At 30.3% G+C, this 27456-nt stretch overlaps 2 protein-coding genes across 3 annotated transcripts in view; one reads left to right on the plus strand and one right to left on the minus strand.

Annotated features, from left to right (window-relative positions):
• Positions 1–216: 216 nt before the first annotated feature.
• On the minus strand, positions 217–21201 carry JMJD4 (jumonji domain containing 4). The gene is made up of 4 exons (XM_067263475.1): positions 20921–21201; positions 17199–17358; positions 1583–1711; positions 217–504 (listed from the first exon to the last, which is right to left on the minus strand). Exons 1-4 carry the CDS (start codon positions 21192–21194, stop codon positions 246–248), a joined length of 822 nt encoding a protein of 273 aa, XP_067119576.1. The 5' UTR covers positions 21195–21201; the 3' UTR covers positions 217–245.
• Positions 21202–23889: 2688 nt separating this feature from the next.
• Positions 23890–27456, plus strand: part of LOC136969418 (uncharacterized) — a 71534-nt gene continuing 67967 nt past the window's right edge. For both annotated transcript variants that reach the window (XM_067263567.1, XM_067263576.1), the window contains exon 1: positions 23890–24073. The gene's annotated coding sequence lies outside the window, so the exon portion shown is untranslated. The remainder of the gene's footprint in view (positions 24074–27456) is intronic.

Raw genomic sequence — 27456 nt, forward strand, 5'->3', positions numbered from 1 at the left:
AATATCTTGAACAGATATTGAATATAATTAAAAAATGCAGGATGAATTACCTGACATTGCAAATCCCAGCCATCCATATCCTTGCAATCTTCTATTTCTTTCTGGACTTCTTTAAGAGCAAAATGTAATTGTTTACAAATATAATTTATATTACAACCATTAAACCAATTATGATTGATTGAAATTGTATCAGCCTATGAAATAATTAGAAAATCATTTGTAGAATTAAAAATTTTTTATTAAAATTATACATAATCTATACATACCAAATTCCAAACTTGATGATGCCAACCACTTGGGACAAATATAATTTCACCTGGTTCTTGAATTACCTCTAAAACATCTAGTTTATTTAAAGAATCTAATTTAATGTCAAACAATAATTTACCAGTAGAATCAGAAAAAACTTTCTCTTTCTCTGGAGGAACAAGTAACCACTTTTTTCTACCACAAATATTTGCTGACCAACTATAAGAACCAAACACATCAGCATGAAAAGGAGTCCTAAAAAAATAAATAAATAATAATAATAATTTTTAAATAAATGAAAATGTTAAAAATCAAATAGAGAATAATTTATGAGTTAATGATGATGAACTAAAACATGCAGCTTTACATTATTTATTTCATTAGAATTTACAAGTTATAAAGCAAAGTTGCAGGTTTATATAAAGTAATAAGGCAATGACTACTTGATAATAAATTTATGTTTTGATTTGTTATATGATTACAAATAATTGTACAAACATTTTGTTATTATATATAACTTAACAAAATTTCTGTTATTTGTTTGTCACAGAGCTTCAAAGTAGAAAAAGTTAAATCTCAAGTCTGATTTATTTTCAAGTAACACTACATATAAGAATTAAATCTAAAAAAACAATTACATTTATTAAAATTATTTTTGAAAGAAAACAATTTTATTAATATATTTTATAAGTTTTGTACATAGTAAACACATATACTTTTGAATATCTTAGATTCTTAGACAAACCCAATATTCAGAGTACTTATTAAATTTGACCTAAAGGTAGCATACAAGATGAGGGACTAATCAATTAAGTTTAATTATTATAAATTACTTTGAATTAAAATAATTAATTTAGAGATTTTGGAATTAATTTAATTCAAAATTAATCTTGAGTTATCAAACTTACACAAGACCTAACTACCTATATTTAGGTAAAATTAAGCTATTTGATTATTTGATAATTAGCAGTTATAGCCCATAAATAATCCAGTTTTAGGTCTTTGACTAACTTAATATCAGACTATAGTTTATGTTTATATAAAAATATATGTTTGAATTCAATAATTACTTATATTCATTACATTAAATTCAAACAGATATTTTCCTTATTTAAGTTATAAAGCTTCTAAGATGGAATATTATTGATTATAAAAACATTAATATGTCAAAAATGTGTTAAATTCTGTAATTCTTGTGTAATGCTGTTGATTAGTTTCTCTCTCAAGATTAATTATAGTTATTTGTTTTAATATTCAAAATATAGAAAATGATATACAAAATGTATAAAATAAAATTGATAAAATATTCAATAATTTAATATTTATTCTTTACCATGAATCCTTTGGTCCCATGTAAACAAATCGATAATCGTCATTTTTAGATGTGCATATCAAGAATTCATTTAGCCAATCAGATATAAAATATACTGGAGTCAAATAAGCTTCATAAGAAGGAAACTGTCTTGAAAAAATAATACTTATTATTATAATTTGTCAATTTCTAAAAAATAATACATATAATCTTATATAATCTTTATTTTAGTATATATATATATATATATATTATATACACACCTATAGACAGTCTTCAACTTTCAGACATCATCCTTTAGTTAACATTTAGATTATCTCTTTCATACATGAAACATTAACTCATTTTTCTTACACCAAATTCAACTTTTGTAATTTGTCTATTGACAAACAAAAATTTTGAATTATTGTGTGATGATGCTTTCTGCCAGTTTTGGTTATGGCATCATCAAAATCATTTATAAAATTTAATTTTTATCTGTTTTATGTTTAATTTGTGATTTTTAACATTTAAAATACAGTAGAGCATCGATTATTCGAATACCAATCAACTGAAACATCAGTTAACCGAAAGCATTCCAGTCGGAAAATTCAAATTTCTGCTAGTGCTGCGGCGTTGCGGCACTCCCCCCTCTCTCTGCCAACCTAAACTGTAGGCTTACTTTAATTAATGTACTACATTATGTAAGGTATGTATTTGTAAGATGTGTGATATAAATTATATACAGTGCAGTTTTGTGTTTAATACTGTATATTTTCGTAAGTGATCAGTTATCCAAACAACCCCAGTCCCAAATTGGTTCAGATAATTGATGCTCTACTGTAATGTTTTATACTTTGTTACATATTATAAAATACTAAAACTTTCCTAACCTTAATAAGAGATTTTATAATTTTTCTTTTTACTCTCTGGGATCAGAAACCTCTTTTTAACAAATCTATTGCTATGTCTATTTTAGACATTCAACCTTTGTAAAATTTTTTAAAAGTGAATTACGTCTGAAGTTGGGGTCTGCCTGTATATTATGAAAAATATGTATAAATGTATTTGCAATAAACTTTCTGAAATTGTATGAAAAGTTTGCTTTTAAAAAGTTATAAAATATATTTAAAGCTACTATCAACCAAAGCCAAAATTATCGGGCTGGAAATGGCTATATTAATTATAAATTACAAGATAATTTGTTATTAGTGTGTGGCATTGGGCACCATCTCTTGCTAAATTTAATAATTATAATTTAATTAAATAATTTTTAAATAATTTAGACCAAACTGGAAGAAAAGAATCGGCCTGAAGCGGGACTCACTTGATGTGTCCCCAGCTGGCGTTTTAATGGCCGTCGATGGTCATAGCTTATACTTAGATGTACTGGAAGGGGAGATCGGACTGAAGGTCCGAGTAGCGTAACTGGTAACCTGTCTGCACAGATAGCAGAAGTTGTGGGTTCGAGTCCCACTTCGGGCAGATTCTTTTCTTCCAGTTCGGTCTATATTATTTAAAAATTATTTAATTAAATTATAATTATTAAATTTAGCAAGAGATGGTGCCTAACACCACACTCTAATAGCAAATTATCTTGTAATTTATAATTAATATAGCTGTTTCCAGCTCGATAATTTCGGCTTTAGTTGGTGGTAGCTTTATATATTACAGTGTGGCCGTCGGCCATAATAATATACTTATATTTGTTAATTTTAGTTAGTCTTAGTCTTTCCTTTGTTTCTTTGTCTTCTCTTTTCCTAAACTTTCAAAGACCGTTATTGCCTTGGGGTGGAATTAGCGATTCTAAGAATCGGAACACGGAACAGTAGAAGGTGCGGCCGGGTGGATAGCGCCCGAATATAGAGCACTTTTGGATGAGACATGGAGGAGATCGGACGTGTGAGGAACTCGAAAAGAAGTTGATCGAGAGAGAAGAAGTTCGAGGCCGTCCAGACAGGGACCGAGTAAGAGAACTTAAGTCTCGAATAACGATATAGAAGAGAGAATCCAAACGACGGAAGTCGATAACAGAACCGAGACCATCCCCAAAGTGCGTATCGTCCTGAAAATAGTAAAATCCCGGGTGAAGACACTTTTCAATTCTCATTTCTTCCCACTTTCCTATCTCCCTCATTTTTTCTTTTAGTATTAAGTTAGAATTAAGTTAGGTTAGTTACGCGTTTTCCCCAAAATTTTATTGTCACGCGATCGGGGAACGGTCACTTCGTGCCTTGTTTGGTACCAGGAGTTTTGTGAAAGCCGCGCCAAATCTAAAGTTTATGTAGCCAGTTGGGATTCCTGATAGAATTTATTTGTACAAAGTGTAATAAAGGGACTTTGAATATCTGTATAAGTGTTGTATAGTCCTTCTGTACTTTCGTTCGCGGACCGTACAGTACCACTTGTATGTACACCACAATGGCGTCCGCGACAGAATCCCAACTTTAACAAAAGGCGTACCACTCCTGTCCCTTGTGTTCCCGCGTGGTTATTTGCTTATTTGTGTTATATAATACATAGTGTGTGTTAATGGCTACTAGTAATCAGGTTGAGAGCTCTATAGCCAGTGATGGGGTCAACCACAGTCCGCCCTTAGTCGTCACCGGTTTTTTAGGTATGATCCCTACGTTCTCTGGATCACAAAGTGATACCGTGAATATAAAACAATTTTTTCAGACGGTCGAGAATATCACTAGATTGGCTGGTTGGAACAATGAGGTAAAGGTCGCGGTTTTGCAGTCGAGGTTGAAAGGTGAACCCTTGACGACCTTCCTTTGTCTATTGGAACAATATCCGGAATCTTATGACGAGATTAAGCGTGATTTAGTTAAATGTTTCCACAAAAAGGAATCTGGCGACAAAGACATTGTCAACCAATTGTTAAATCTTAAACAGGGAATTAATGAATCAGTCACTGACTTTTCGATACGAACAAAAACGCTGTTAGCAAGAGCAGTCAAGGATAATAATAAAATAAGCCTATTACGCGATGATATCATAACAGAGCGTTTCATTAAAGGGTTAAGAGGGAAGATGAAAAGTAATGTTTTAAGGAGGCTCCCAAAATCTTTGGAAGAGGCTTTTGAGATAGCTGAGGCTGAAGAGGCAATAGAGATTGAATGTAACGGCTACTTTGAGCGGAAAGGGGTCAACGCTGCAATGGAAGAGATAGAGACAATAGTCAAAGAGCGGGATAACCTTAGAGTACAGGTAGATAAGGGTGAAAAAAGAATGGGTGAATTGGAAAGGAAGATCAAAATGCTTTCGGATGCAGTTAGCAAGTTATTAAATAGTATGGACCGGGAGAAGAGGACGACTAGCAGAAGATGTTACGCCTGCGGTGATGTAAGGCATTTCGCCCGTAACTGTTCGAAACGGAGAGACATCCGTTTAAACTAGTGAGGGAGCATTATGGGGGTCAGCATCATGCTCCTACAATAAAAATCATAATGGCCGATAGAGTATTCAAATAAAGTAAAGGCCTCCCCCTCATCAAGGGTAAGATCGAGGGTATTACATTTACTTTCTTATTAGATACGGGGGCAGAAAAATCGATCTTAAATTCCATAGCAATGTAGGATCTTTCGCTCAGTTATATAAATAGTGCAACATTAGAAGGGGAAAATATAGGGATTAGGGGTATAAACGGGACTGTTACCAAGTGCGAGAGAACCCTGCGCGTTGACGTAAATTACAAAGATCAATTATGTAGCACAACCATAGCTTGTATGTGATTTCCTGATCATACAGGTTACGATGGCATACTGGGGATGGACGTTATCAATAAAACCTTTAAAATTATTGATGGGTTAAGGGTAACCATGGAAGGGAGCACGACCAACCATAACCAAAAGGGGAAAATGTGTAATGATTGTTTGAACACTGCTCCAGTAGTGATTAAAGGTTTAGGTGGCCTAAGTCATGTCGAAAGGGAGAGGGTTTGCGAAAATATTTAAAAAATACCCTGAGTGCATCGCTGAATCCATAGAGGAGCTAACAGGGATGGTAGGCGATTTACACAAACCCACAATAGATCAAACTAATTCCGTAAGCACGCGCCAATACCGAATCCCTGAATGCTACTTACCAAGGTTAAAAGCATTTACAAAATCATATTTGAAGGCGGGAATTATCGAGGAAAGCTCCTCCGCATGGAACTCCCCAATTCACATTGTCGAGAAGAGTAACGGCGAAATCCGGATGACATTGGACCTCAGACGCATAAATGACCTTACAACATCGCAAGAATTCCCCATATCCCGCATAGACGAGATCCTAAGCAAATTCCACGGTAGTAAATATTTCTCCGTGTTGGATCTCAAATCTGGATATTTCCAGATTGGCCTTGACGCATCTGTGAGGCACATATTTGCCTTCTCGACCCCTTGGGGCAAATATCAGATGTGCCGCCTGCCCCAGGGTGCAAAAAAATAGCGGCCGTTTTTTTCAAGCTGTCATGTCTAAAATCTTGGCCCGTTTCATAGGGATAAATTGCCACGTCTTCCAAGATGACATTGTGCTCTTTTCCAAATCCTTAGATGAGCATATTGATTTACTTGATGATGTTATAGGGACACTTAACAGGGTTAATTTAAAGTTGCATCCCACTAAAAGTCAATTCATCGTAAAGGAAGTCCGCTACCTGGGGCATGTTATAAACCAAAACGGGATACTCCCTGACGAGGATAATGTGAAGGCTATCTGCGAAATCGAACCACCTAGCAATGTGAAAGGAGTCTGGAGCTTGGGTATGATTGGTTTCTTTAGGAATTTTATACCAAGATTTTCTGACATAGCTCTACCCCTGACAAATTTAACAAAGAAGAATCGGAAATTTGTTTGGGATGCGAATTGCCAAAAGAGCTTCGAGGACTTTAAGGTTGCGTTATCAACACCCCCTCTCTTAAAGCACCTCGATTTTGAGTCTCCATTTCAATTATATACCGACACGTCAGAGGACTGCGCCGGTGCGGTGTTAGGACAAATGGAAGGAGACGATTTTACCCTGTGGAATATTTTAGCAGGAAATTCAATGGTGCCGAGAGAAACTACTCGACCATAGAAAAGGAATGTTTAGCTATGGTTTTATCTCTACGCAATTTTAGACCAATCATATTAGGTTATCCCATCGAGTTGCATATCAACCACAAACCACTCATGTTTGTGAGTAACATGAAAAACCACAACAAAAGACTCATGAGGTGGTCAATGGAATTGAATGATTATGAGTTAAAAATAAGTCATGTGAAGGGAAAGCATAATAGCATAGCTGATGCGTTATCACGGCCTAATTTTAAAAAGAAAAGGGTAGATAACAGAGTATGTCATACTGTCTTAGATAATCAGGAATTGTGGCGAAAGATCGTGGCATCTCAGGGAAGGGATGAATTCTTGAAGAAGATATGCGAGAACTGGGAACGTCAAAGTCATGACCAGTATAGCCCAACTGGGGGTATTCAGCCAGAATTCGCTTTAGAAGGTGACGTAGTTGTGCATGTGAAGCCGGGAAGAATGGGGCTCCGAAATTGGAACCCGTGTGTGTGTCGGGGATGAGATGGCGGACCAAGTTATATGGTCTTTCCACAGTTCACCATTATCGGGACACCTTGGGGTTGAGAAAACATATAGTCTGGTTGATAAGTATTATCACATCAGAGATTTAAAAAAGAGGGTTAAATGTATCATAAGGGGTTGTAAGACTTGTCAAAAGCATAACATTCATAGAAGTCGTACACCCTTCCAGGAGACAGAAACAGCAGAATTTCCTCTACGAAAGGTAGCAATTGATATCATAGGCCCTCTCCAAACGTCCCCCATAGGGAATAGGTACATTCTCACTATTGTTGATGTTTATACCCGGTTTGCTGAGGCAGTACCGATTCGCAATCAATCGACTCAAGTAGTGACTGACGCAATTTTTAATAGCCTGGTGTGCAGATATGGTTGTCTGGAGATCATTATTTCGGATCGGGGGGCGAATTTTACTTCCAACTTATTCCAAGAGATATGTAACGAGCTCCAAATAAGGCATAACGTGACTACTGCCTACCGCCCATGTTCCAACTCAGTCTGCGAGCGTTTCAATAAGACCATATGCGGAATAATAGCAAGGATATCGGATGGCGGTAACCATAATTGGGATGAATTTGTAAATCCGGCTCTCTTCGCATACAATAACTCTACCCATTCAGCTACTAAAGAATCCCCAGCCTTTTTATTGTATGGGTTCGACCCACGTTTTCCAGGTGCATTTCCCGAGGAAGACGGTTGGAATGATCACCAAAGTCGATGTCAAAACCCAGAATTCATTAAAAAATTAAATGTATTAAGGAGAACGGCGTATAATTTGGGGAGGCAGCGCAACGCAAACAATAGAGGGCGGATAAATAACGGAAGAAAATGTAATTTTTGGAAAGAGGGCCAAAGGGTATGGCTACTTCGAAAGGGAAAAAAAAAAATTCTGGGAAGTTTTCTCCCAAATATATGGGGCCATATCGTATCCTGCGCGTCTTAGGGCCCGTCACTGTGGAGTTAGGTGATAACAACGGGACTAGCAAAGGGACTATACACACAGATCGGATAAAATTATGTTATTCACCGATATACAGGAATACGAAACGAAGAACACACCACCGGCCCCGTAGCAAGAATGTAGCACATAAGGAACTAGAAGGCATGGAGGAGGAAGATGTGGAGGAATGCATAAGAGCCTGGGTGCCTCAAGGAAACCCGATGCCAAATCCTACCCAGCATCTTCCGAGAAATGATCATTTACGTGACTCTGAAGATAATCCTAGGACTGCAGGAGAGGCTGAAATGCAGCCTCATTATAATTTGCGCAGTAATCGAGTAAACTACCGTAGACTACATTACGGTGTCTGACTCTTGGCGGGGGTGTATGTGGCCGTCGGCCATAATAATATACTTATATTTGTTAATTTTAGTTAGTCTTAGTCTTTCCTTTGTTTCTTTGTCTTCTCTTTTCCTAAACTTTCAAAGACTGTTATTGCCTTGGGGTGGAATTAGCGATTCTAAGAATTGGAACACGGAACAGTAGAAAGTGCGGCCGGGTGGATAGCACCCGAATATAGAGCACTTTTGGACGAGACACGGAGGAGATCGGACGTGTGAGGAACTCGAAAAGAAGTTGATCGAGAAAGAAGTTCGAGGCCGTCCAGACAGGGACCGAGTAAGAGAACTTAAGTCTCGAATAACGATACAGAGGAGAGAATCCGAAAGACGGAAGTCGATAACAGAACCGAGACCATCCCCAAAGTGCGTATCGTCCTGAAAATAGTAAAATCCCGGGTGAAGACACTTTTCAATTCTCATTTCTTCCCACTTTCCTTAGCAAGGATTTGTTTAATAATATTGAAGATAAAAATTTGTTTATCTTCAATATTTATTAAGCCAATCACAACCTTTTAGAGCAGCAAAAATTTTAATAATATTTTTAGTCATACTTAATAAACCATCCTATCGCCCTCATTTTTTCTTTTAGTATTAAGTTAGAATTAAGTTAGGTTAGTTACGCGTTTTCCCCAAAATTTTATTGTCACGCGATCGGGGAACGGTCACTTCGTGCCTTGTTTGGTACCAGGAGTTTTGTGAAAGCCGCGCCGAATCTAAAGTTTATGTAGCCAGTTGGGATTCCTGATAGAATTTATTTGTACAAAGTGTAATAAAGGGACTTTGAATATCTGTATAAGTGTTGTATAGTCCTTCTGTACTTTCGTTCGCGGACCGTACAGTACCACTTGTATGTACACTACAACGGGTTGGCCGATGATGTTTATTTAAAAATCTACAAATTTCATAAAATAAAATAAAATACTTTAGGTTTTGTAGTCTTTAAAGAATTAAAAGCTATTGGTTTTCTTCAGTAACACATCACACAAGGAGCAGTTATTATAATTTTTATTGAAGGAGATGCATTTTGGGTCTTAATGACCCCTCTTCAGTCCTTAGAATGGTTGATTGTAGGTTACAATTGACATTAAGGAGTATATTGGGTAATTGACTGGGTGGTAATTTACCAGGGTTGCTGCAGAGTTCTGAACATCTTTAAGTACACAGTTGCACTTGCAGAATGCAATTCTGGCATTCTACAAGTGCAACCATGTACTTAAAGATGATCAGAACTCTGCAGCAACCCTGATACTCTCAACAGTACTAAATTGATAAAGATGTGTATCTGGTTACTTTATGAAGGATTAATGGATTGAAAATGTGGCATTATTTTTATTTCTTTGATTACATCATGCTAGGTCCTCTATTAACTTTCTGTATATTTGCAGCTGTGTGGAGGATGAAGGTATTAAGGGAAACTTCTTGCAAAAGAGGTACTGTACTTTCAAAAATTTTAATGTGTACCAATTTAATTAGTAGTGGACTAATATTTCAATAACTATAATGCTTGGCATGAACTAACATTACAATCCCTACAATCACATTACTTTGATTCCAAAAAAATTTTTATATTCTTTAATAGTGTCAAAAGGTACTGTATCTATGCCAATTTCTCACAATAACAGTGTTATGTGGAATCAAGGATTATGGTTTTCACTGTTATACCCTAAACTTTGGGGATTATCTACATACAGTATTTTTTTATAACTACTGTTCATCTGGATATTGCATGAATAGTAACTTGAATCCATATACAGTCGAGTCCGCATAAGTCAACACCCTGATAACTCGACACCATCGGTTAAGTAGTCAGTTTTCTGTGGTCCTGGCTGACTTACATAGGCATTAATGTTAAAAAACTCCGGTTTACTTGACACCGTTTAACTTGTCACTACTGGATAAGTCGACATACTTTTGCTGTCCCACACTCTGATAAGTCGTCACCCCCTCCTGAAAAAATGAATTCACTCTGCACGTGTGGTGTGAACTCATATTTTTTTTCATGAGGGGGGAATCGATTTATTTATTAATATATAATTAATATATTTAATAATATATTAATATTATTAATAAAAATGCCTTAACATTTTATGTATTTTTATGTATAAAATAATAACAGATAAAAAGAAAATATACAATCTACATCAACGTCACACCAGAATCCAATTTTGCATTTTCTCATGCCAGATGCATTAAGAATCCTTAGACATTACTTGCCAACAATTGACAATTGCGAAGATGATGTTTTAAAGGTGTTCATGATCGTTGAAAAAGAAAGTTGAGACAGTTAAGTGCTCAAAACAAACAACACTAAACAAATTTTTCAGTTTTTCATCTACAGATTAATTGTAAATGGAGGACATGATGTATTGTAAGCCTACTGTATTTTATTAATTGTAGTCTTGTGGTATTTTTTCCAACTTTGCTTTAGTCGTCACATTGGATAACTTGACGCATTTCCACTTCCCTTGGAGTGTCAACTTATGCAGAGTCGACTGTATTACCATTTAATTTCAAAATTAAAATTTGTTTATCTTCAATATTTATTAAGCCAATCACAACCTTTTAGAGCAGCAAAAATTTTAATAATATTTTTAGTCATACTTAATAAACCATCCTCAGATTTACAAACTTTTAATCAAATAATCTAAATCAAATAATTTAGAATGTAAGTACTTAGTTATTAAAAGTTTTTGCTACTCTAAAAGGCCATGAGTGACTTAGTATCTATCTTAGCAGTTATTTTCATATTATTCAATATTTATGTCAAATTCATTCAAATTCAAAAATAGCTTTAGCTTTAACTGTTTCACATAAACTTTTACACCAGTGATCTGTCCTTAATTATATTTAATAAAACAAAAAGAATATTGCATGTTATTTACAACATATAAAAGTGAAACTAATCCAAATTGTAATTAATAGTAACGTTAACTTAAAAATTTAGAATGCTTATATTATAATAAAATTTGAAAAAATATTTGTAGGAATTTAAAAGAAAGCTTATTAGTTATAATAAAATGCAGTATTACTTATATGTATTTTAATTCACACCTTTGTTAACTGCATATTTTAATTTGCTTTATGAAAAACCAAAAATTTACAATTTATTCCAACTGTTTCTAGACTTAAAAGCACATTTGAAATATGATTCCAATTAAATTATTCATGAAGCTAAACTTTCAAAGCTTTGAACAAAAATATAAATTTTACTATATGATCCTAACATATATAATGCAACAGATAACTACATTATTATTATATATATTTACATTAAAAACATGATTTTATAAAATAAATTTAATTTTTTTTATCAATATATTTATATATGGAATCCTGTATTTTGTTTATAACAAATTTTTTGAAATTTGTAGTTTCATTTTCTGAGCTGTTAGAAATAAATATAAACAAAATCACATCATTAGCAAACTTACATTACTTAGAAAACAAACAAAAATTGAGTTATATCAGAAAAAATTAAGCTGACCTAAATAAACAAGTCCATCTTTCACTAAAAATGTTGAAACAAAAATAAGTAATGCTGTACAGTTAAAGTGGTCAAAATGTATAGGCATTACTTTTGTTTCAATATTTAAAAAATAAAAAAATTAATTTCATTTACTGTTAAATCCATACTAATATATAAAATGAGAGTGTTTATTTGTTGGTTGGAGATAATCTTGGAATCTACTAAACAGATTTTAAAAATACTTTCACTATTGGAAAGTTTATTTCTTCTAGATGAACATAGTCCTTACTCTATTTTCATATTTAAAAAATCTAGCAATGAGAGCTGCATAAAGTTCCCAACTGTTATGAGTTTTTATTTAAAAAACTTTTACATTATTAAGCAAAAAATAAAATTGTGTGTGATACTGTCTGTTATCAGATTTTGTTATAAAGAACTTTTTATATTTTTAATTACTATGAAAAGCTTAATTTTGAAGGTAGGGGTCAGTTTTATAAAAAAATGTAAATGTTGATAACGAATAAAATCTTCATTAAAATCCTACCCCTCTCAAGATACATGACCGCCCTCTATCTCCCCACCATCTTGACCTTTCAACACCAAAATTTAATAACATCAATGCCCCTCATATACCAAATTTTGTTTGCCATGCAAAATTTTGTTTCTTAATCTTTACCACATCCTGATATATTAAGCAAAATAGATGCCAACACAGAGATACATAGTCACAGAATTTTTTTGCTGTTTTGGATTCAGGAAGTTTCAAAATGTGGAGATTTGCAAAAAGCTCAGAAGGTCAAATTTGACACAATTCCCATAATTTTCCAAGTTATGTATACATAACAGCCAGGAAATTAAAATATGAATAAGTCTAATATTATGAAATAAATGCATACATAAGTGAGTTCTTTCAGTTACTTTTCAGATGTACACATGTACAAGTGAACATTTCAAGAATAAAATGCCTAAAAGAAAGTCACAATTGTCATGAAATACATCCAGCCAAGAACCCCTCACTCCTTCCTGCTGATTTCATATCCCCCTACAAACTCTCAAACCCTTTTTACTGATCTGGATCAAATTCCACATAGTTACCCTCTGGTACCCTATGGGAAGCATGGATTGCCATAAAACTTGAACCCCACACTCCTTCTCCCTACCTCCAAACTCCTAAACCTTTTAAGCAATCTGGATAAATTTTACATAGTTACTCTCTACAATTCCTCCAAAATGTGTATGCTACTTTAAACTTGAACCTTTGCCTTCTTGATTTCATTCCCCATAAATTTCCAAATCTTTGGACTGATTTGCACCAAATTTTGCATAGTTATTCTCTTCCATCCAGCAGGAAACACATGCTACCTTATAATAAGGACCTCTCCCCGAGTTCCCAAACAATGCTGGGCATTTTTTGCTGGCATATTATAAAATAAATTATTTAACTTTGCTGATACATACAGTTAGAATTTCTGAAGACAGATATACAATCTAAAAATTTAATATTAAAAAAAGCATTTGACTTCTGAAAAAAAAAGATGATGTTATTAATTAATATAGTGTTCCTAATTAATTATTTTAAATAATACATATATAAATAAAATTCTGTATTTATTCTAATAAACAGTGCAACTACAAGATTAAAAAGATATAGACAGTGTACACTAATAATAAGCACACTTTCTACAGGAGAAAAATAAAGTTTATTTTTTAAACTGAAAAATTGAACAGTCTATTCAGCATTATCACTCTTACTTTATGCTGAAAAAATCCAGCAATGAGTTGCTTAACTTTCCTGGCAACATTTGGTGCCATCTGTTATGATATTTTATTTTAAAACACTTTTATATTTTTAACTATTATAAAATGACAAAAAGACTGTAATTTTTTATAAAACCCATCCCTGCCCTCAAAATTAAATTTTTTATAAAACCCATAATGAGTAAAATCATCATTAAGTCCCTAGTGGAGATACACATGATCCCCTTTATCTCCCCATCCCCTCAACCTTTAATCACAAAACTTAATAGCATCAAGCCTCCGTAATAAACAAACCTCCCTGAAAATTTTCAGATATTTTCAACAAAAGCACAGAAGTTATTAAGCTTCAAAAAGGGTGAACAAAATTGTCCACTCCACACACTAATATCCATACAAACAGAAATTACCTCTGAATTTTTTTTTTTTTTTTGCATTTCTCAATGTTTCAAGGTGTTCTGAGTCCAAAAATGTAAATATATTAGGGATCATTTTTTACCGATCGCCATACTTTTCCTCTGTTATTTGTAACAGCCAGGAAAGTAATACAGTAAAATGAGAGTATATTGAGTGTTGCATTGTTGCACAAATAATAAAGTGAAAGAATTGACTGAATTTAGTTCATTAATAATCACTTAAATAATAGTCACATCCAATTCCCAAAGAATAGAAATAATAGTCACCCTCTAATAGTAAGCACTTTCTAAGAAACAGTGAAGTTGCAAGCTGAAAAAAGTTATAGACAGTACATTCTTTATTAGAATAAATACAGTATTGAAATTTTCTGAATTAAAATTCAAGTATCATACATAAGAGACCAAAGACACAAAACTAGTGAATTTGTAAGAATTTATGCAGTTTTTGAATAAATCTTATCAATTCTCATAATAATTGATAAGAATGCTAATATGAGTTTATCATATGGTATATTTAGCAAATATTATTCAGAGAAAATATTTTCATACATAATTTATAATTTATTGCTATATTCTAATTGTATAATTTGCAACTGTCCTTACGAAAGGATGAATATTATTAGTTAAATATACTTTTTTTTGTTAAAAATATTTTTCTAATTTGAAATTATTTCCTGTAAATAATTCTAAAGCAAAATCAATAACATTTAAAATTTTTTGAAGTGTGATAAGAATTTCAAACTGTAATAAGTGTAATTATAAGTGAAGTAAGAGGACATTTTAACAACTCAATTGATTTTCATAATTAAAACATTTAAATAGTTTAATCTAGAAGTAGTCCAGATATACTAAGAAAAGAGAAATAGTAATATACAACTTATAAAACTAATAGGCATCAAAGAATAAATCTAGGAACAAATCAGAACAATATCAAATAAATTTAATTAGTAGCAAATTATATATTCTTATAATTAAGTATAAATAATACAATCTTTTATACTGTAAATTGTTATAAATAATTTAACAGGAAAGTATAAGCTCATCTGAACCCTTATGCATAAAAATTTTGTTGGCTAGACATTAAACTAGACTTTTCTATTCATAAAAATTCATCATCATAATTTTTATCATATTTTTTAAACAGGATTATATACACAAACTTTTATATTTTATTTCAAACTTTCATTGAAAATCTGTGCTAATTTTAAATGACTAGATTTGTAACATCTTAATTCTTTGTTTTTATATATAGAATAACAATACAGCCTTAAAAATTGGGTCAAACACATTATTATTAACTATTTATAGTTAATAACAACATAAATATATCAGAAATGGTATAAATATAATAAACAATTTTTTGATATATACACAAACAAATTTGAGACTTTTACTAATTAGATTTAAAAAAAAAACCTCTAAGTTTATTGAATACAATAAATTTTTTTATATTGTTATTTATTTATTTATCTGTAACTAAATAACATTTTTTAACATAAAATTACTTTTAAAAAAATTAAATAAAATTTCAAAATCTTACATTCAGATCAATAAAGATGATTATATTAAATTTTATTATTATTTTTCTTTTTCTTAAACACTTTTATAATTTTACATATTATTATTATCTAATATGAGCATTACTCATTATTCCAATAATAGATAAAATATAAACTTTAGAGATAGTTTGCAAATAACTGTGAAGTCATTAACAGAAAATTAAATAATTTAGGATAATACAGTTATATACTGCAATGTCAAAGAACTATATATCTAATCGAATACAATTTTAGCAATTTAATGTATACAGCATACAAGTTAGTATCATACAAAGTTGATCTGTTTCAACAAATTCATATTAATGGAATATCTGTAAAGAGGTCACAGTATAAAATGTAAACTATATCTTCAATCCCAAAATTGTATAATCAAAATAAATTGAAGTTTAGATTACCTATTTGATAATATAGTAACCACATACGTGTTCTCTTGCATCAGGAGTTAATTATAAGTAAAGAGGACATGAGAATAGAAAAATTATTATTATAAAGCCAAATTGTTAAGAACAAAAGAATTACCTCTAATGAAGAAAATTGCAGGTTAAAGATTGGAGAGTTTGTAGATTTTTAATTTTTATAAATAAAAAAGATGTATTTACAAGGTTAAAATTTTTATTCTTATTTACAAATGAGCAATTATTTATTGTGACATTGTCACAATTTCAGGCTGTAATTTTTTTTATTATATTTTTAATTTACTTAATTTAAAATAAATGCTCTCCACCTCAAATTAGTAGTGTCTTGCCCTGTACATCATACTTTTCCTTTACCAATAGAGTTGTGCCAGTCATCTATCTAACACCTTTAGGGAAAAATTTTTGAATTGAAATAATATGACTTCTGGTTCGAATTGGACATTCATATGTAGTTAATTGGGGTCTCCTGTTCCTAAGGTTTCCATATCTGGTCTTGTCTTTGATTTATCTAACTCCATTCTCAAGATTAAGGAAAGACACATGAACAGATGGACAACAGTGGGAATATATAGGTTTATAGTTTTTTCAAATTGCAGCCCAATAACAATAATATTTTTTTAATATATTTATATTAATTAGTTTAGTTTAATAAATATAGTATTTTTAAAACAGACGGTTAATGTTACCTTAGGTTGCCAAGATGGTGGCTCGTCTCTAATTCCAGCAAGAAAACAGTGGGGCGCACGCTCTAACCTAACCTAACCTATCCTAATAATTTGATTGCTAAAATTATGGTAATTTATTAGAATAGGTTAGGTTAGAACATGCGTCCCACTGTATCCTTGCTGGAATTAGAGATGAGCCACCATCTTGGCTACCTAAGGTAACATTAATCGAAATGATAAACAAGGGCCCATTCACATATTTTTCAGTCCCCTTTTGTAATTTAGAAACAACAAACTAAAGTCTAAAATTAAGGATTTATACACAAAATCAGTAAAATAGTACTGGTAAATTATTGAAATGTTGATTCACGACTAATATTTGATAAGTGGGATAATCATAACATTTAATGCAACACAGTTATGCTTTAATATAAAATTAAAATTTATCATATGAACAGATACATACCTGACAAAATGCCAATCTTTAAGATATAAACAAGGTGAATCTTCTTTACTATAAGATCTTCTCTTCCAGTAAGAAATATAATTCTTAACAGACATATCTTCTTTACAATGACTGTTATATAATTTAATACTGCAATCTGCTACTGGTGCTAGAGAATCACCTGTATCAGGAAATTTTGATTTATGAAAAATTAAGATTAGTTTTTACAAAAAAAAAAAAAAACATATGATAAAATTTTGTAAAGAGATTTATTTATTAATTAAGACAATCTTCAGAGTTAGTTTTTAACAAATTTTATTCAAAACAATAATCTATATGTAATATACTGCAGGTGTATATAAAAATTTATAAGAAGTAACATGGTATCACAAAATTTTTAAAATCATTAAAAAGTTAAAATTCTTGTGAAACATGTCTAAAATATTTTTTAATATCATTTTTTTATTATTATAAAATTTAAGAGATCATCATCTTTCAGCACTGCTGATTTTCACTATTTTTACATTGTGGAATTTAATTTTAAATAAAGATGGAATTATCAACTTGATTTTAGTTATAGATAATATTCATGTTCTATTTATATGTTTTTCCTACAAATTTGTTTTGGACAAGTATGTAACAATTTAATTAATTTATTTTTTAGAATTTCTGTGAAAATAACCTGTTTATGAAAAATGATGTTTTCAGCTTCCTATTAATCAATATATCTCAAGATTGGTTTAGAAAGAAATATCCAATAAATATTTTATTTAAATTTTAACTGTCCTTAAATCCAATAGTTTATCTGATTATTAATGATTTTTTTTATTATGATTAATTACAACTAATTTTGTTTTTTAGATATTAACTCAACAGTGCAGCTGTAATGGTTTATGTTACAATACAACATTAATACCAATCAACATTTATTTAGTATTCTACCATTCAAGAGTAATGAATCTATGAAAATATACAGTAGATATTAAGTCAATCATAGTTTTACTACTGTAAAGAAAAAAAAAAAATATGAGTGATATTTATATTTATTTCTTAATTTAAATAAGGTCAAACAAAAAATAGAATGAAAAACAATTTGGAAAATAAAAATTCTTAAAGGGATTACAACCAAAAAAATTATTTAGTTCAAACACGGTAAACTTTAAACTTATAACTTGTTATTTGCATATTTAAACTTAACAATTCTTTAATTAAATATAGAAGTCAAGAGATTATAAAAAAAGCACTTAAATTTTAATGTTTTTGGCATACTTTATGCCATTCTCAAATTACCACAAAATAAAAAAAAGCAATTATTATTTTAATTATTATTATTATTTATTCTTTAGTGGAGGCTTGATAATGACAAAGTATGACAAATATTTTAGCATTTAAGAACTTTTTTGTAACTTCTAGACTTACATATCAAATTGAAGACTAAGTTTAAATGTGGCTTCACACTGAAGTGTAAATGTGACCAATTTTAATGTCATTAAAAAATTTTATCAATTATACAAAAATTAATATTTAAATATTTAAGTGATAAATTAAGTAAAATATTTATTATTACATTATTAACATTATTTAAATATAAAGAAATAAAACAATGAATAAATTGGAAAGTAAAAATTAGATAAAAATTTAAAATAAGTAAGGAAAAATAATTGAAAAATAAAAGAAATATAAACACATAAAATGACAATCAAAAGATTATAGGCTAGATAATAAATCCATTTGGTAATACTTCATTTAATATACTGATAAAAAGATATATTGATTTTAAAAAAAAATTCCCTTTTTTGTATTATTATTTCAAATTACATCAATAATATTCTACATTATCACATATTTTATCAACACAATGTTCTCTAAAACTTTATTTCTATAATTCTTAAAATATTAAATTTCAAAAATAATCCAATTCCAGAAAGTCTAATTAATTTTAAGATATTTTACTTTCTCCATATCTGCACATTCAGGATGTTTTCAAATTTAAACACAATGATTAAAATGTAATCTTCAAGAGTAGGAAATTCTGAGATTATTATCTAATCTTCTATTATTATTTAGATCTGACTTAGACTATATAAACTAGGGAAGAGCAAATTATTGGAAGAATCAATTAACCAAATCTCTCTTCTCATGATTCTAAAAGTTCAAAAATTGTATAGGGCTAATCTACATTCAATTAACTTGAAAATGATTATCCCTATACTATAAATTCTTGGGTTTAATTTTATTTAGAATCATTAGAAAATTTGTCTAATTGGTTCTTCCAATACTTTGCTCCCATATATATATATATATATAAATAAAGTATCTTAACAATGATTACAAATTTTCATCTGATTAAATTGATATATTCCTTGTGTAGATATGGAATTTTATTAAAACTATAAAAAAAATAACAGTAAAAACAAAATTAGCTTATTCCTTCTTTATTTCTCTTTAGATAAATTCATTTCAATTATCAAGAATAACATAAATTATTTTTATATTGAAATAACAATTAATGAATTTCAATGGAAGTAAGCAAACTAGTCTGAAACACAAATCTAGTAAGAAATATATTTTGTTTCTATAATTTATACATGGAAAAATTAAGTATCTTCTACTTCCAGATCACCAATCTCGGAACTCAAAGAAAAACATTACTGATTTCATCTTAATATCACCGCACAAAGCAGAAATGAACTGTTCAATTGCCAAATCAATTAACTCTACAAAACAAAAATAGAGAAATTGATAAATAATATATATTCTTTTTTATAAAACATTATTATTCCTTAAAGCTGGAAGTACTGTATAATTGACGACAAACCGACCTTTAGACCAAAGAAAAAATAAAAAAGAAAATATTCTATAGAAGTCCAAAGCTGGCTCCCAAACAAGGCCAAAAATTTTTGCTTTTCATTTACATCAACAGCATTGCCGGAAGGCCAAAAAATCAAATTTCTCGTATACCAAGACTCATTACAGAAACCAACTAAAAGGAAAAAAAACAGAAGCCAAGATTGCAATAGAAAAAGTGAGACATTTCGGTAATGTGAAATAATGGGCCAATATATCTCCTTTTCTACTTGTTGCAAGTAGAGGTTTACCGGAAGAAATAGTAGTTAATCCTATTTGAAAACAACTGACAGAGAGATTATAACATTATGAGGAAATATTTTCTTCCTTTTAGAACTTCCACAACACCAAATATTCAAAACTATAGAAAACAAAAATGTTACTGTATTTGGTTTTTGAAATTTTGATGAGATTTAATTTGCATCTGAAATAAGCAACTTCAAAATACTGTATATATATTATAAAAATATATTATAATGCCATTATATTATAAAAATGGTTTATAATCAACTTCTCTGGAAACTATGTTTAAACAGTGTGCGTATGGGTTAATGTTCCAATGGTTCCATGGTTCCAAAATGGCGGCTCGTCTCTGATTCCAGCAAATAGAAGAAAGGTAACAGTGGGGACGCATGTTCTAACCTAACCTAACCTATTCTAATAAATTACTATAATTATTACCAATAAAATTATTAGAATAGGTTAGGTTAGAACATGCGTCCCCACTGTTTCCTGTCTTCTATTTGTTGGAATCAGAGACGAGCCGCCATTTTGGAACCATAGGTAACATTAACCTGTGTATGTTTTAATTTAAAATGCAAAAGTGTTCATTTATAATGTTAAAATGAACTATAAATTTACACTAGATATTACATTTGGAAAATAGCTGAACCAACCGAATTCCCTTTGTAAGTAATCGAAGTTTGGTTTATCATCATCATTATTAATCCATAATTTTCTACTTTTCCAATTATCTGTAAATTTCGATGAAAATTTACAAGGTCTATTAGCACACATAAATTTCAAAAAGAATTCCTCATAAGTAATTTCATTGTCTATAATTTCAATTTCTGTAATTTCTTTTAAATTATTGCAATTCAAACATTGCGTAACAGAACTGTAGCTTATTTCCGAAGTAAAATTCATCTCGGACGCAACATTAGCCGCCATCTTTCTCTTTAAATTTTACATGCGGGTCACGTGCATTTATCTTGCGTCATGAAATTTATCAGCTCTTTATATCCGCATTTAAAAAATGGAAATAATTTATTAATATAATTCTGAAATTTGATGTTATTATTATTCTTTGTGAAAGCCGAGATTCCGAGTTCGATTTTCATTTTATTTTTCTTGAAAAATATAAATACAAAAAACATATCTAAATATATAGTTTTTACAAATATAAAACACATATTTTACAAAAAACCTCGGAATTGTCAGCTTTTACAAGGATACCTTGGATTATATTTTCAATCTAAATGAACTCCATTCTTTAATAAACACACACACACACACACACACACACACACACACACACATTATATATATATATACTCTACTGTTTAAATTATCTTTTGAAAGTTTATTTTTCACATATTTATTAATGAAAAATTCAGAACTTAGTCAAAATAAAAATCAAACAATGATCTATTTTAAGAAAACAAGGAGGAAAAAATTAAAACTCCGGTTCGATTTTCCTTCTGTTTTACCTATGTTTTACCTGTTTTTTGCGGACATGTCCTCTTTTTTGGGTGTAAAATTTTTGTTTGAACGAATTTTTATAAGCATTTAAAAAAGATAAAAGTAAAAAGCAAGATACAATTTTTTTATGATTTGATTATGTAACTATTTTATCATATACAGTGTATACGATATACAGTATAGTATTATATCAGAATCGATAAATATACTGGTCTCTCAGCTGCGTTCTAGAGTAAATGTGCCAGGTTGTCGATTAATGGCGCAAGAGTCGCTTTGCGGCGAGTTGGTTTATCCATTTGGTAGTAGGTAGTTTTACCGTTTTCAAGCATTTTTGTAACTCTATTACCCACGTTTCTTACCTATTATGAAAACTACGAAAAATATTTCAAAATGAACACAAATTATAGCATAAAACAAACCGTCGAATCAATTTAAAGTCTAAAATCATGAAAGTGACAGTTAATAGAATTCTGTGATGTTAGCGACATTTATGTATAAAACCAGATTAAAACAGTATTTACAAACAATCCTTTAAAAAGGACAAAAGCAATATCCGAGTTTAAGAAAAAAAAAAGAGAGAAAAATTTCATCTTTAAAGAATTTCAAATGAAATTCTTTAAAGATGAAATTTTTCTCTCTTTTTTTTTACAGCTGATTATTATTGTCCTCGAGCCAGACTTTCTCCGCAAAGCGATTACAGCACACGAAGGGACAGAAATATTTATTATGCCACTTTAGCTATTGGTAGCTGAGAGACAAGTATATCTATCGACTCTGATTATATTCATAAATTTTAATTAACATTGAAGTTTTAATCTGTGCAGAATTTTTAACAAAATGAATTTTAAAAAAAGTTATTTTTTATGACTTCATTTATTAATTTTTACAATATAAGTATATAGAGTAATACGATACAGTAGACTAAGAAGAGATAAAACGAGTACAAAGTAAACATAAATTATACAGTATACAATATTCTGTTTTATTAACATAGCAGCAGTGCCGGCTCAATGGAAACTTGCGCATAAAGTGAAACCCACGTTTTCCGTCGCTCTTTCAGGAACGGTTGTCTGTAGCAAGCACTTTAGAAGTATTCTCTTCTCGCCGCATTCTTATATGAAGCAGCTATAAACAAGTTTAAAATACAATTTCGAGATTTCATTATATTCAGCTTGTTGTTTGTCTTATTTATTTATTTTTTCTTTTAAACATTTTTGGCCGCTTTTCATTGTGCCATTTGAGGCAGTCGCCTTGTCGCCTCACCCATAGAACTGCACATAGTAGCATAACTTTCTTGTTTCAATAATTTAAAATAGACTAAACTGTAACACCAAGAAAGTAACAAAATTCAAAAGTAATGATAAAAATATTAAAATATAAACATGTTATTTTAATAATGAAAAATAAGAGTTGTGTGAACAAAAAAAAAAAAACACTCAGGAATGATTGTTCCTGTCATCATCTACATCCGCTTTACGGAAGAAATGAAGAACACCAATACGATTCTACTTTTTAAATCTTTAATTACAATATTTTTGTTGTAATCTATACTTGAAAGCAGTGCCGTAACTAGGGCGGCGCCGGCGGTGCCCAGGCACAGGGCCTAGACCCTGGGGGCGCAGAAATGACCTGGACCAAGTTTTGGGTCATAGTTTTGGGGCGTAGTTACAGATGCTCGCACCGGGCGCGTAAAAGGCTAGTTACGGCGCTGCTTGAAAGTCTAAACACATATTACCACTGTACGCAAAATGGTTGAATCGTAGGTGTAGGCGCAAAGTGATTTAATTCAGTGCAGTGGCGTAGCGTAGTGGGGGCGACAGGGGCGGCCTGCCCGGGCGACACTTTAAGAGGCGGCAAAATTTCACAATAAATAATAATAATACGTAAATAAGGGGGCAGCGAAATTTTCCTCCGCCCCGGGTGGCTGATACCCACGCTACGCCACTGATTCAGTGTTTTGATTTTTTTGAAATCGCATAACGTGGGACTCAAATAGCGAGGGATACTTGTAATTACAAATAAAAATGTTGTAAACACGTATTAATAAACATGTAATAATATAGTATATAATTATGGGATCGGCTGTAACGATATTCGTTTGGGCTATATTTTGACTATAAACAGATTTATACTGTTCGGGAATACGATATGTATTTAGGACGAAGAAGAACATCCGAACGTCGGATGTTGATGATAAGAGTGGTGATGTTGCCGGATCTAGTAACCTATTAACACCATTCAAGTGCAACGTTGTGAGGTTAGAAATACGACGAGTGACGTTAAATAGTTTACTATGGTTGTTTATACTATGAATTCTCATCAAATAAATCCAAAATCAACGCGGAAAGGTAAGATTTCCAAGTCATAATGATATACGTATCATATAATAAATTATATATGTACTTAAAATGGTAGATATAGGATGTGATCTTATTTACGGATTTCCTATTGTTTTGTCTATTTAATCTGTGAATTTAACGTCAGGTAACCCTTTTATTTTTATAAGGTAACGATGATCGCTACTTTTTTATGCTACAAACTTTTTCTCCTCTCATTTTTCACGTGTCATGTATATTTATTATGTTTACCGAAGTAAATTGTATAATATTTTGAATTTGTTTTTTTGATTATAAATTGTAAGAAACTTATATATTTCTATATATTTTTAGTCCATTATGTTTATTCGTAATTAAATTATCTTTTCTCTCTTATCTGTTATGTAGTTGTTACTGTACAGTGTACATGTTATAATAAAAACAGATGCCATGTGTCTCAGTAGATCTTCTGATAAAAACTGTAAGAATTATTTATTATTCGGTTGTAAGGATGTTTATTGAATTTATATTTTAATTAATTAACTTTTTTTTTATAAATACAACTGTTTAGCACTCTGTAAAAAGGTTCAAATTATCCTCTTCTCTAACTGCAGTTAAATAACAACCAAACCTCAACAAAAAAAAAGTTTAAAATGCAGCTTTTTATTAACATTTCAAATGTTTTCGGCCATTTGAATGACCTTCTTCGGGAATAAAAATCGAATGATTCAAATTTCTATAAAATGAAGTTTGTTATGGAACCAGAAATGTCTGAAATGTTAATAAAAAGTTCCATTTTAAAGGTTTTTTTGTCGAGGTTTGGTTGGTTCAAATTATCCATAATAGCACAAAAATGCTTTATTTAAAGTAATATTAATTCTTGCTTTGTCAACATTAAAATGTTGAATAATTCTTCAGTATTTTTATTTAATATTTGTTTACTTATTTTCAAAATTTAATTTATTAAATTTCTGTTGAATTCTTACATAGTCTAGACTTAACTTTAAATTTCTTGTGATCTAAGATAGATATATATATTTATTTTTTAAATTTTGGGCATTGTTTATAATTTTTTCCCTATTTCATAAAAGTGCATTTGCTTTATATAAAGAATATTTGATCATTTCTTAAATATTGTCTATAATTTGAGAGTTAATTATCTTGGCTACTAATTATATGAAATTTTCAGGGTTTCTGTGCTCAGACAAGCAATTAATTAACTATAATTCTGCAATTTAAAATTGAAAGTATCTAAAGTTAAAAGTTTTCTACGAACAAGATTCCATTAATGTTATGAGAAATACATCATACTGTAAAATTTTGAAGTTGATTCAAACTAATAAAATCTGTATATTAAATACAATAATTATATTTAAAAGTATAAATTAAGAAAGTAAATTTATTTTAAAAATTTTAAAATAATTCTGATAGTATATATTTAAATTTAAACTTGAGATTTAATATAGTATTAAAAATATTATTTAGTGTAATGTTATTTTTTTTAATTGTACTATACTACACGTGTACTGTACTTGCATGTACAGTACATTAATCTACACTAGGGGTTACAATAAATATTCAATAAAACTTCTTTTAAATTCAATAGGAAAAATATATTGAATTGAAAATGACTTTTAAAAAATCAAACATCTACAAATCAGTTTTTAAAAAGCCAAAAATGTAGTTAAATATATAAACTTTAATACTAGAAGTAATAATGTCCACAACATTTAGCAAACACTTTTATTATTATTTGAGATGTCATAAATATTTTTCATATGTATATAAAATATTATTGTCAAATAAAATAAAAAAGATTTAATAATTTCCCTACTACAGAAGTAATGTGAAGCCATCCATTAACTATGTTTATAGTTTTTAAGCCATTTTTGACTTCTTCCCACCCTGTTGTAGAAATTGTGTACAATGATGTACTAGTGACAAACCTCTCTCCTTCAATTATGGATTCCCCTTGACATTGAAAAAATGACTTAGAAAATAATTGCTGAACTTTTTAACTGAGAGTATATAGGCCTATGAGAACCATGTAGATAATGCTTCACTTCTTCTTGTATACAATAATGCACTTTTCATAATCCATTCCTGCTTAAAATGTACTGTACTGTATCGTACATGTGATTAATGAACCTTTAGTTATTGTTAAGTATGATGATTTTTCTGTTTGATCTATAAGTAGTGTTATTCTTTTGTGCCATTTTTAATGTGTATCCATGAAAACATATATTTTTAAGATTACTTTTACAGAGTATTGTTGTCATCTCAGCTATTTTGTTGATCTTGATCAGAAATATCAACGACGTCTTCATTTTTTTAATTTTTATTTGATGACAAAATAAAAATATGTTATTAATCAAAAATTTGTTCTAGCGGACCATGTTTGTTGAATCTGACTGAGCAATATATATTTTTTTTCTTCAGGGTTTGTGTTTGAACATCGAATTGTTTGAGGTAGGAACAGTTTGAGTACCGAGATACCACTGCATTTTGTCATTTTTATGAATGATTACTTACTTATAGTTAAAAACAAAGGTTAATAACAATTTTCTAAAAGTATTTAAATAAATTTTACTAAATATGAAGATTAATGTATAAAAACAAAACACAGTGACAGTCTTAAAGGCTAAATTCTGAAAGCAACCTGATTGATAGTGCAATTTCTTCTTTGTCCTAGCTTTCCTATCAGCTTTCATTAAACTTGATGAAAGGCACAAAATAAATTGAAAATTTCAATATTCTAAAATCCATAAGCAACATGACATGCATGCTTAGTTGAATAAAAAAAATATTGAATAAAGGAGTTTGCACTTAAAAGTTGCGAAATTTTGTATGGAGGGATTTCCCTAATTTTCGAATCGTGTTAGTATGAAACTGTGTTGTAGAAGTGCTGTGTTGTATGAGGGATAATTGTATATTAAATTAGAAATGCACATGTAAAACATTCATATAATGGTAATATAATGTGATCAAAAAATATCAGGAATGGTTCATTTAAACTATGCATATACAAGAGGGTGCTGTTGTTTTTCATCATTTGGTATGACTGTCATAGATATCTAGTAATCCATATATCATTGTCTGTTTTTGTTTGCAAATAAATGTTTATTTTATGTGTAAGGAATTTTTGTGCTGGCAAAATGTCAAGTGTAATTGAGAATATGCATTAAATTTTGATTTTACTATAGAATTACTGCTATAAAAACATTTGAAATGTTACCAAAAGCCTTTGGCAAAGATAGTCTGTCAAAAACCAGAGTTTTCAGTGGTACAAGATGTTCAAAGAAAGAAGAGAACGTGTTGAAGATGAACCATGCTCTGGTAGACCATTCACTTCAACTGATAAACACATTGCTCAAGTCAGAGATTTGATGCTCATTGATCATTGTTTAACAATTTGG

The sequence above is a fragment of the Centruroides vittatus genome, unplaced genomic scaffold (genome assembly GCF_030686945.1).
Source record: "Centruroides vittatus isolate TY-2023 unplaced genomic scaffold, ASM3068694v2 contig_1035, whole genome shotgun sequence".
Taxonomy (NCBI): Eukaryota; Metazoa; Arthropoda; class Arachnida; order Scorpiones; family Buthidae; genus Centruroides; species Centruroides vittatus.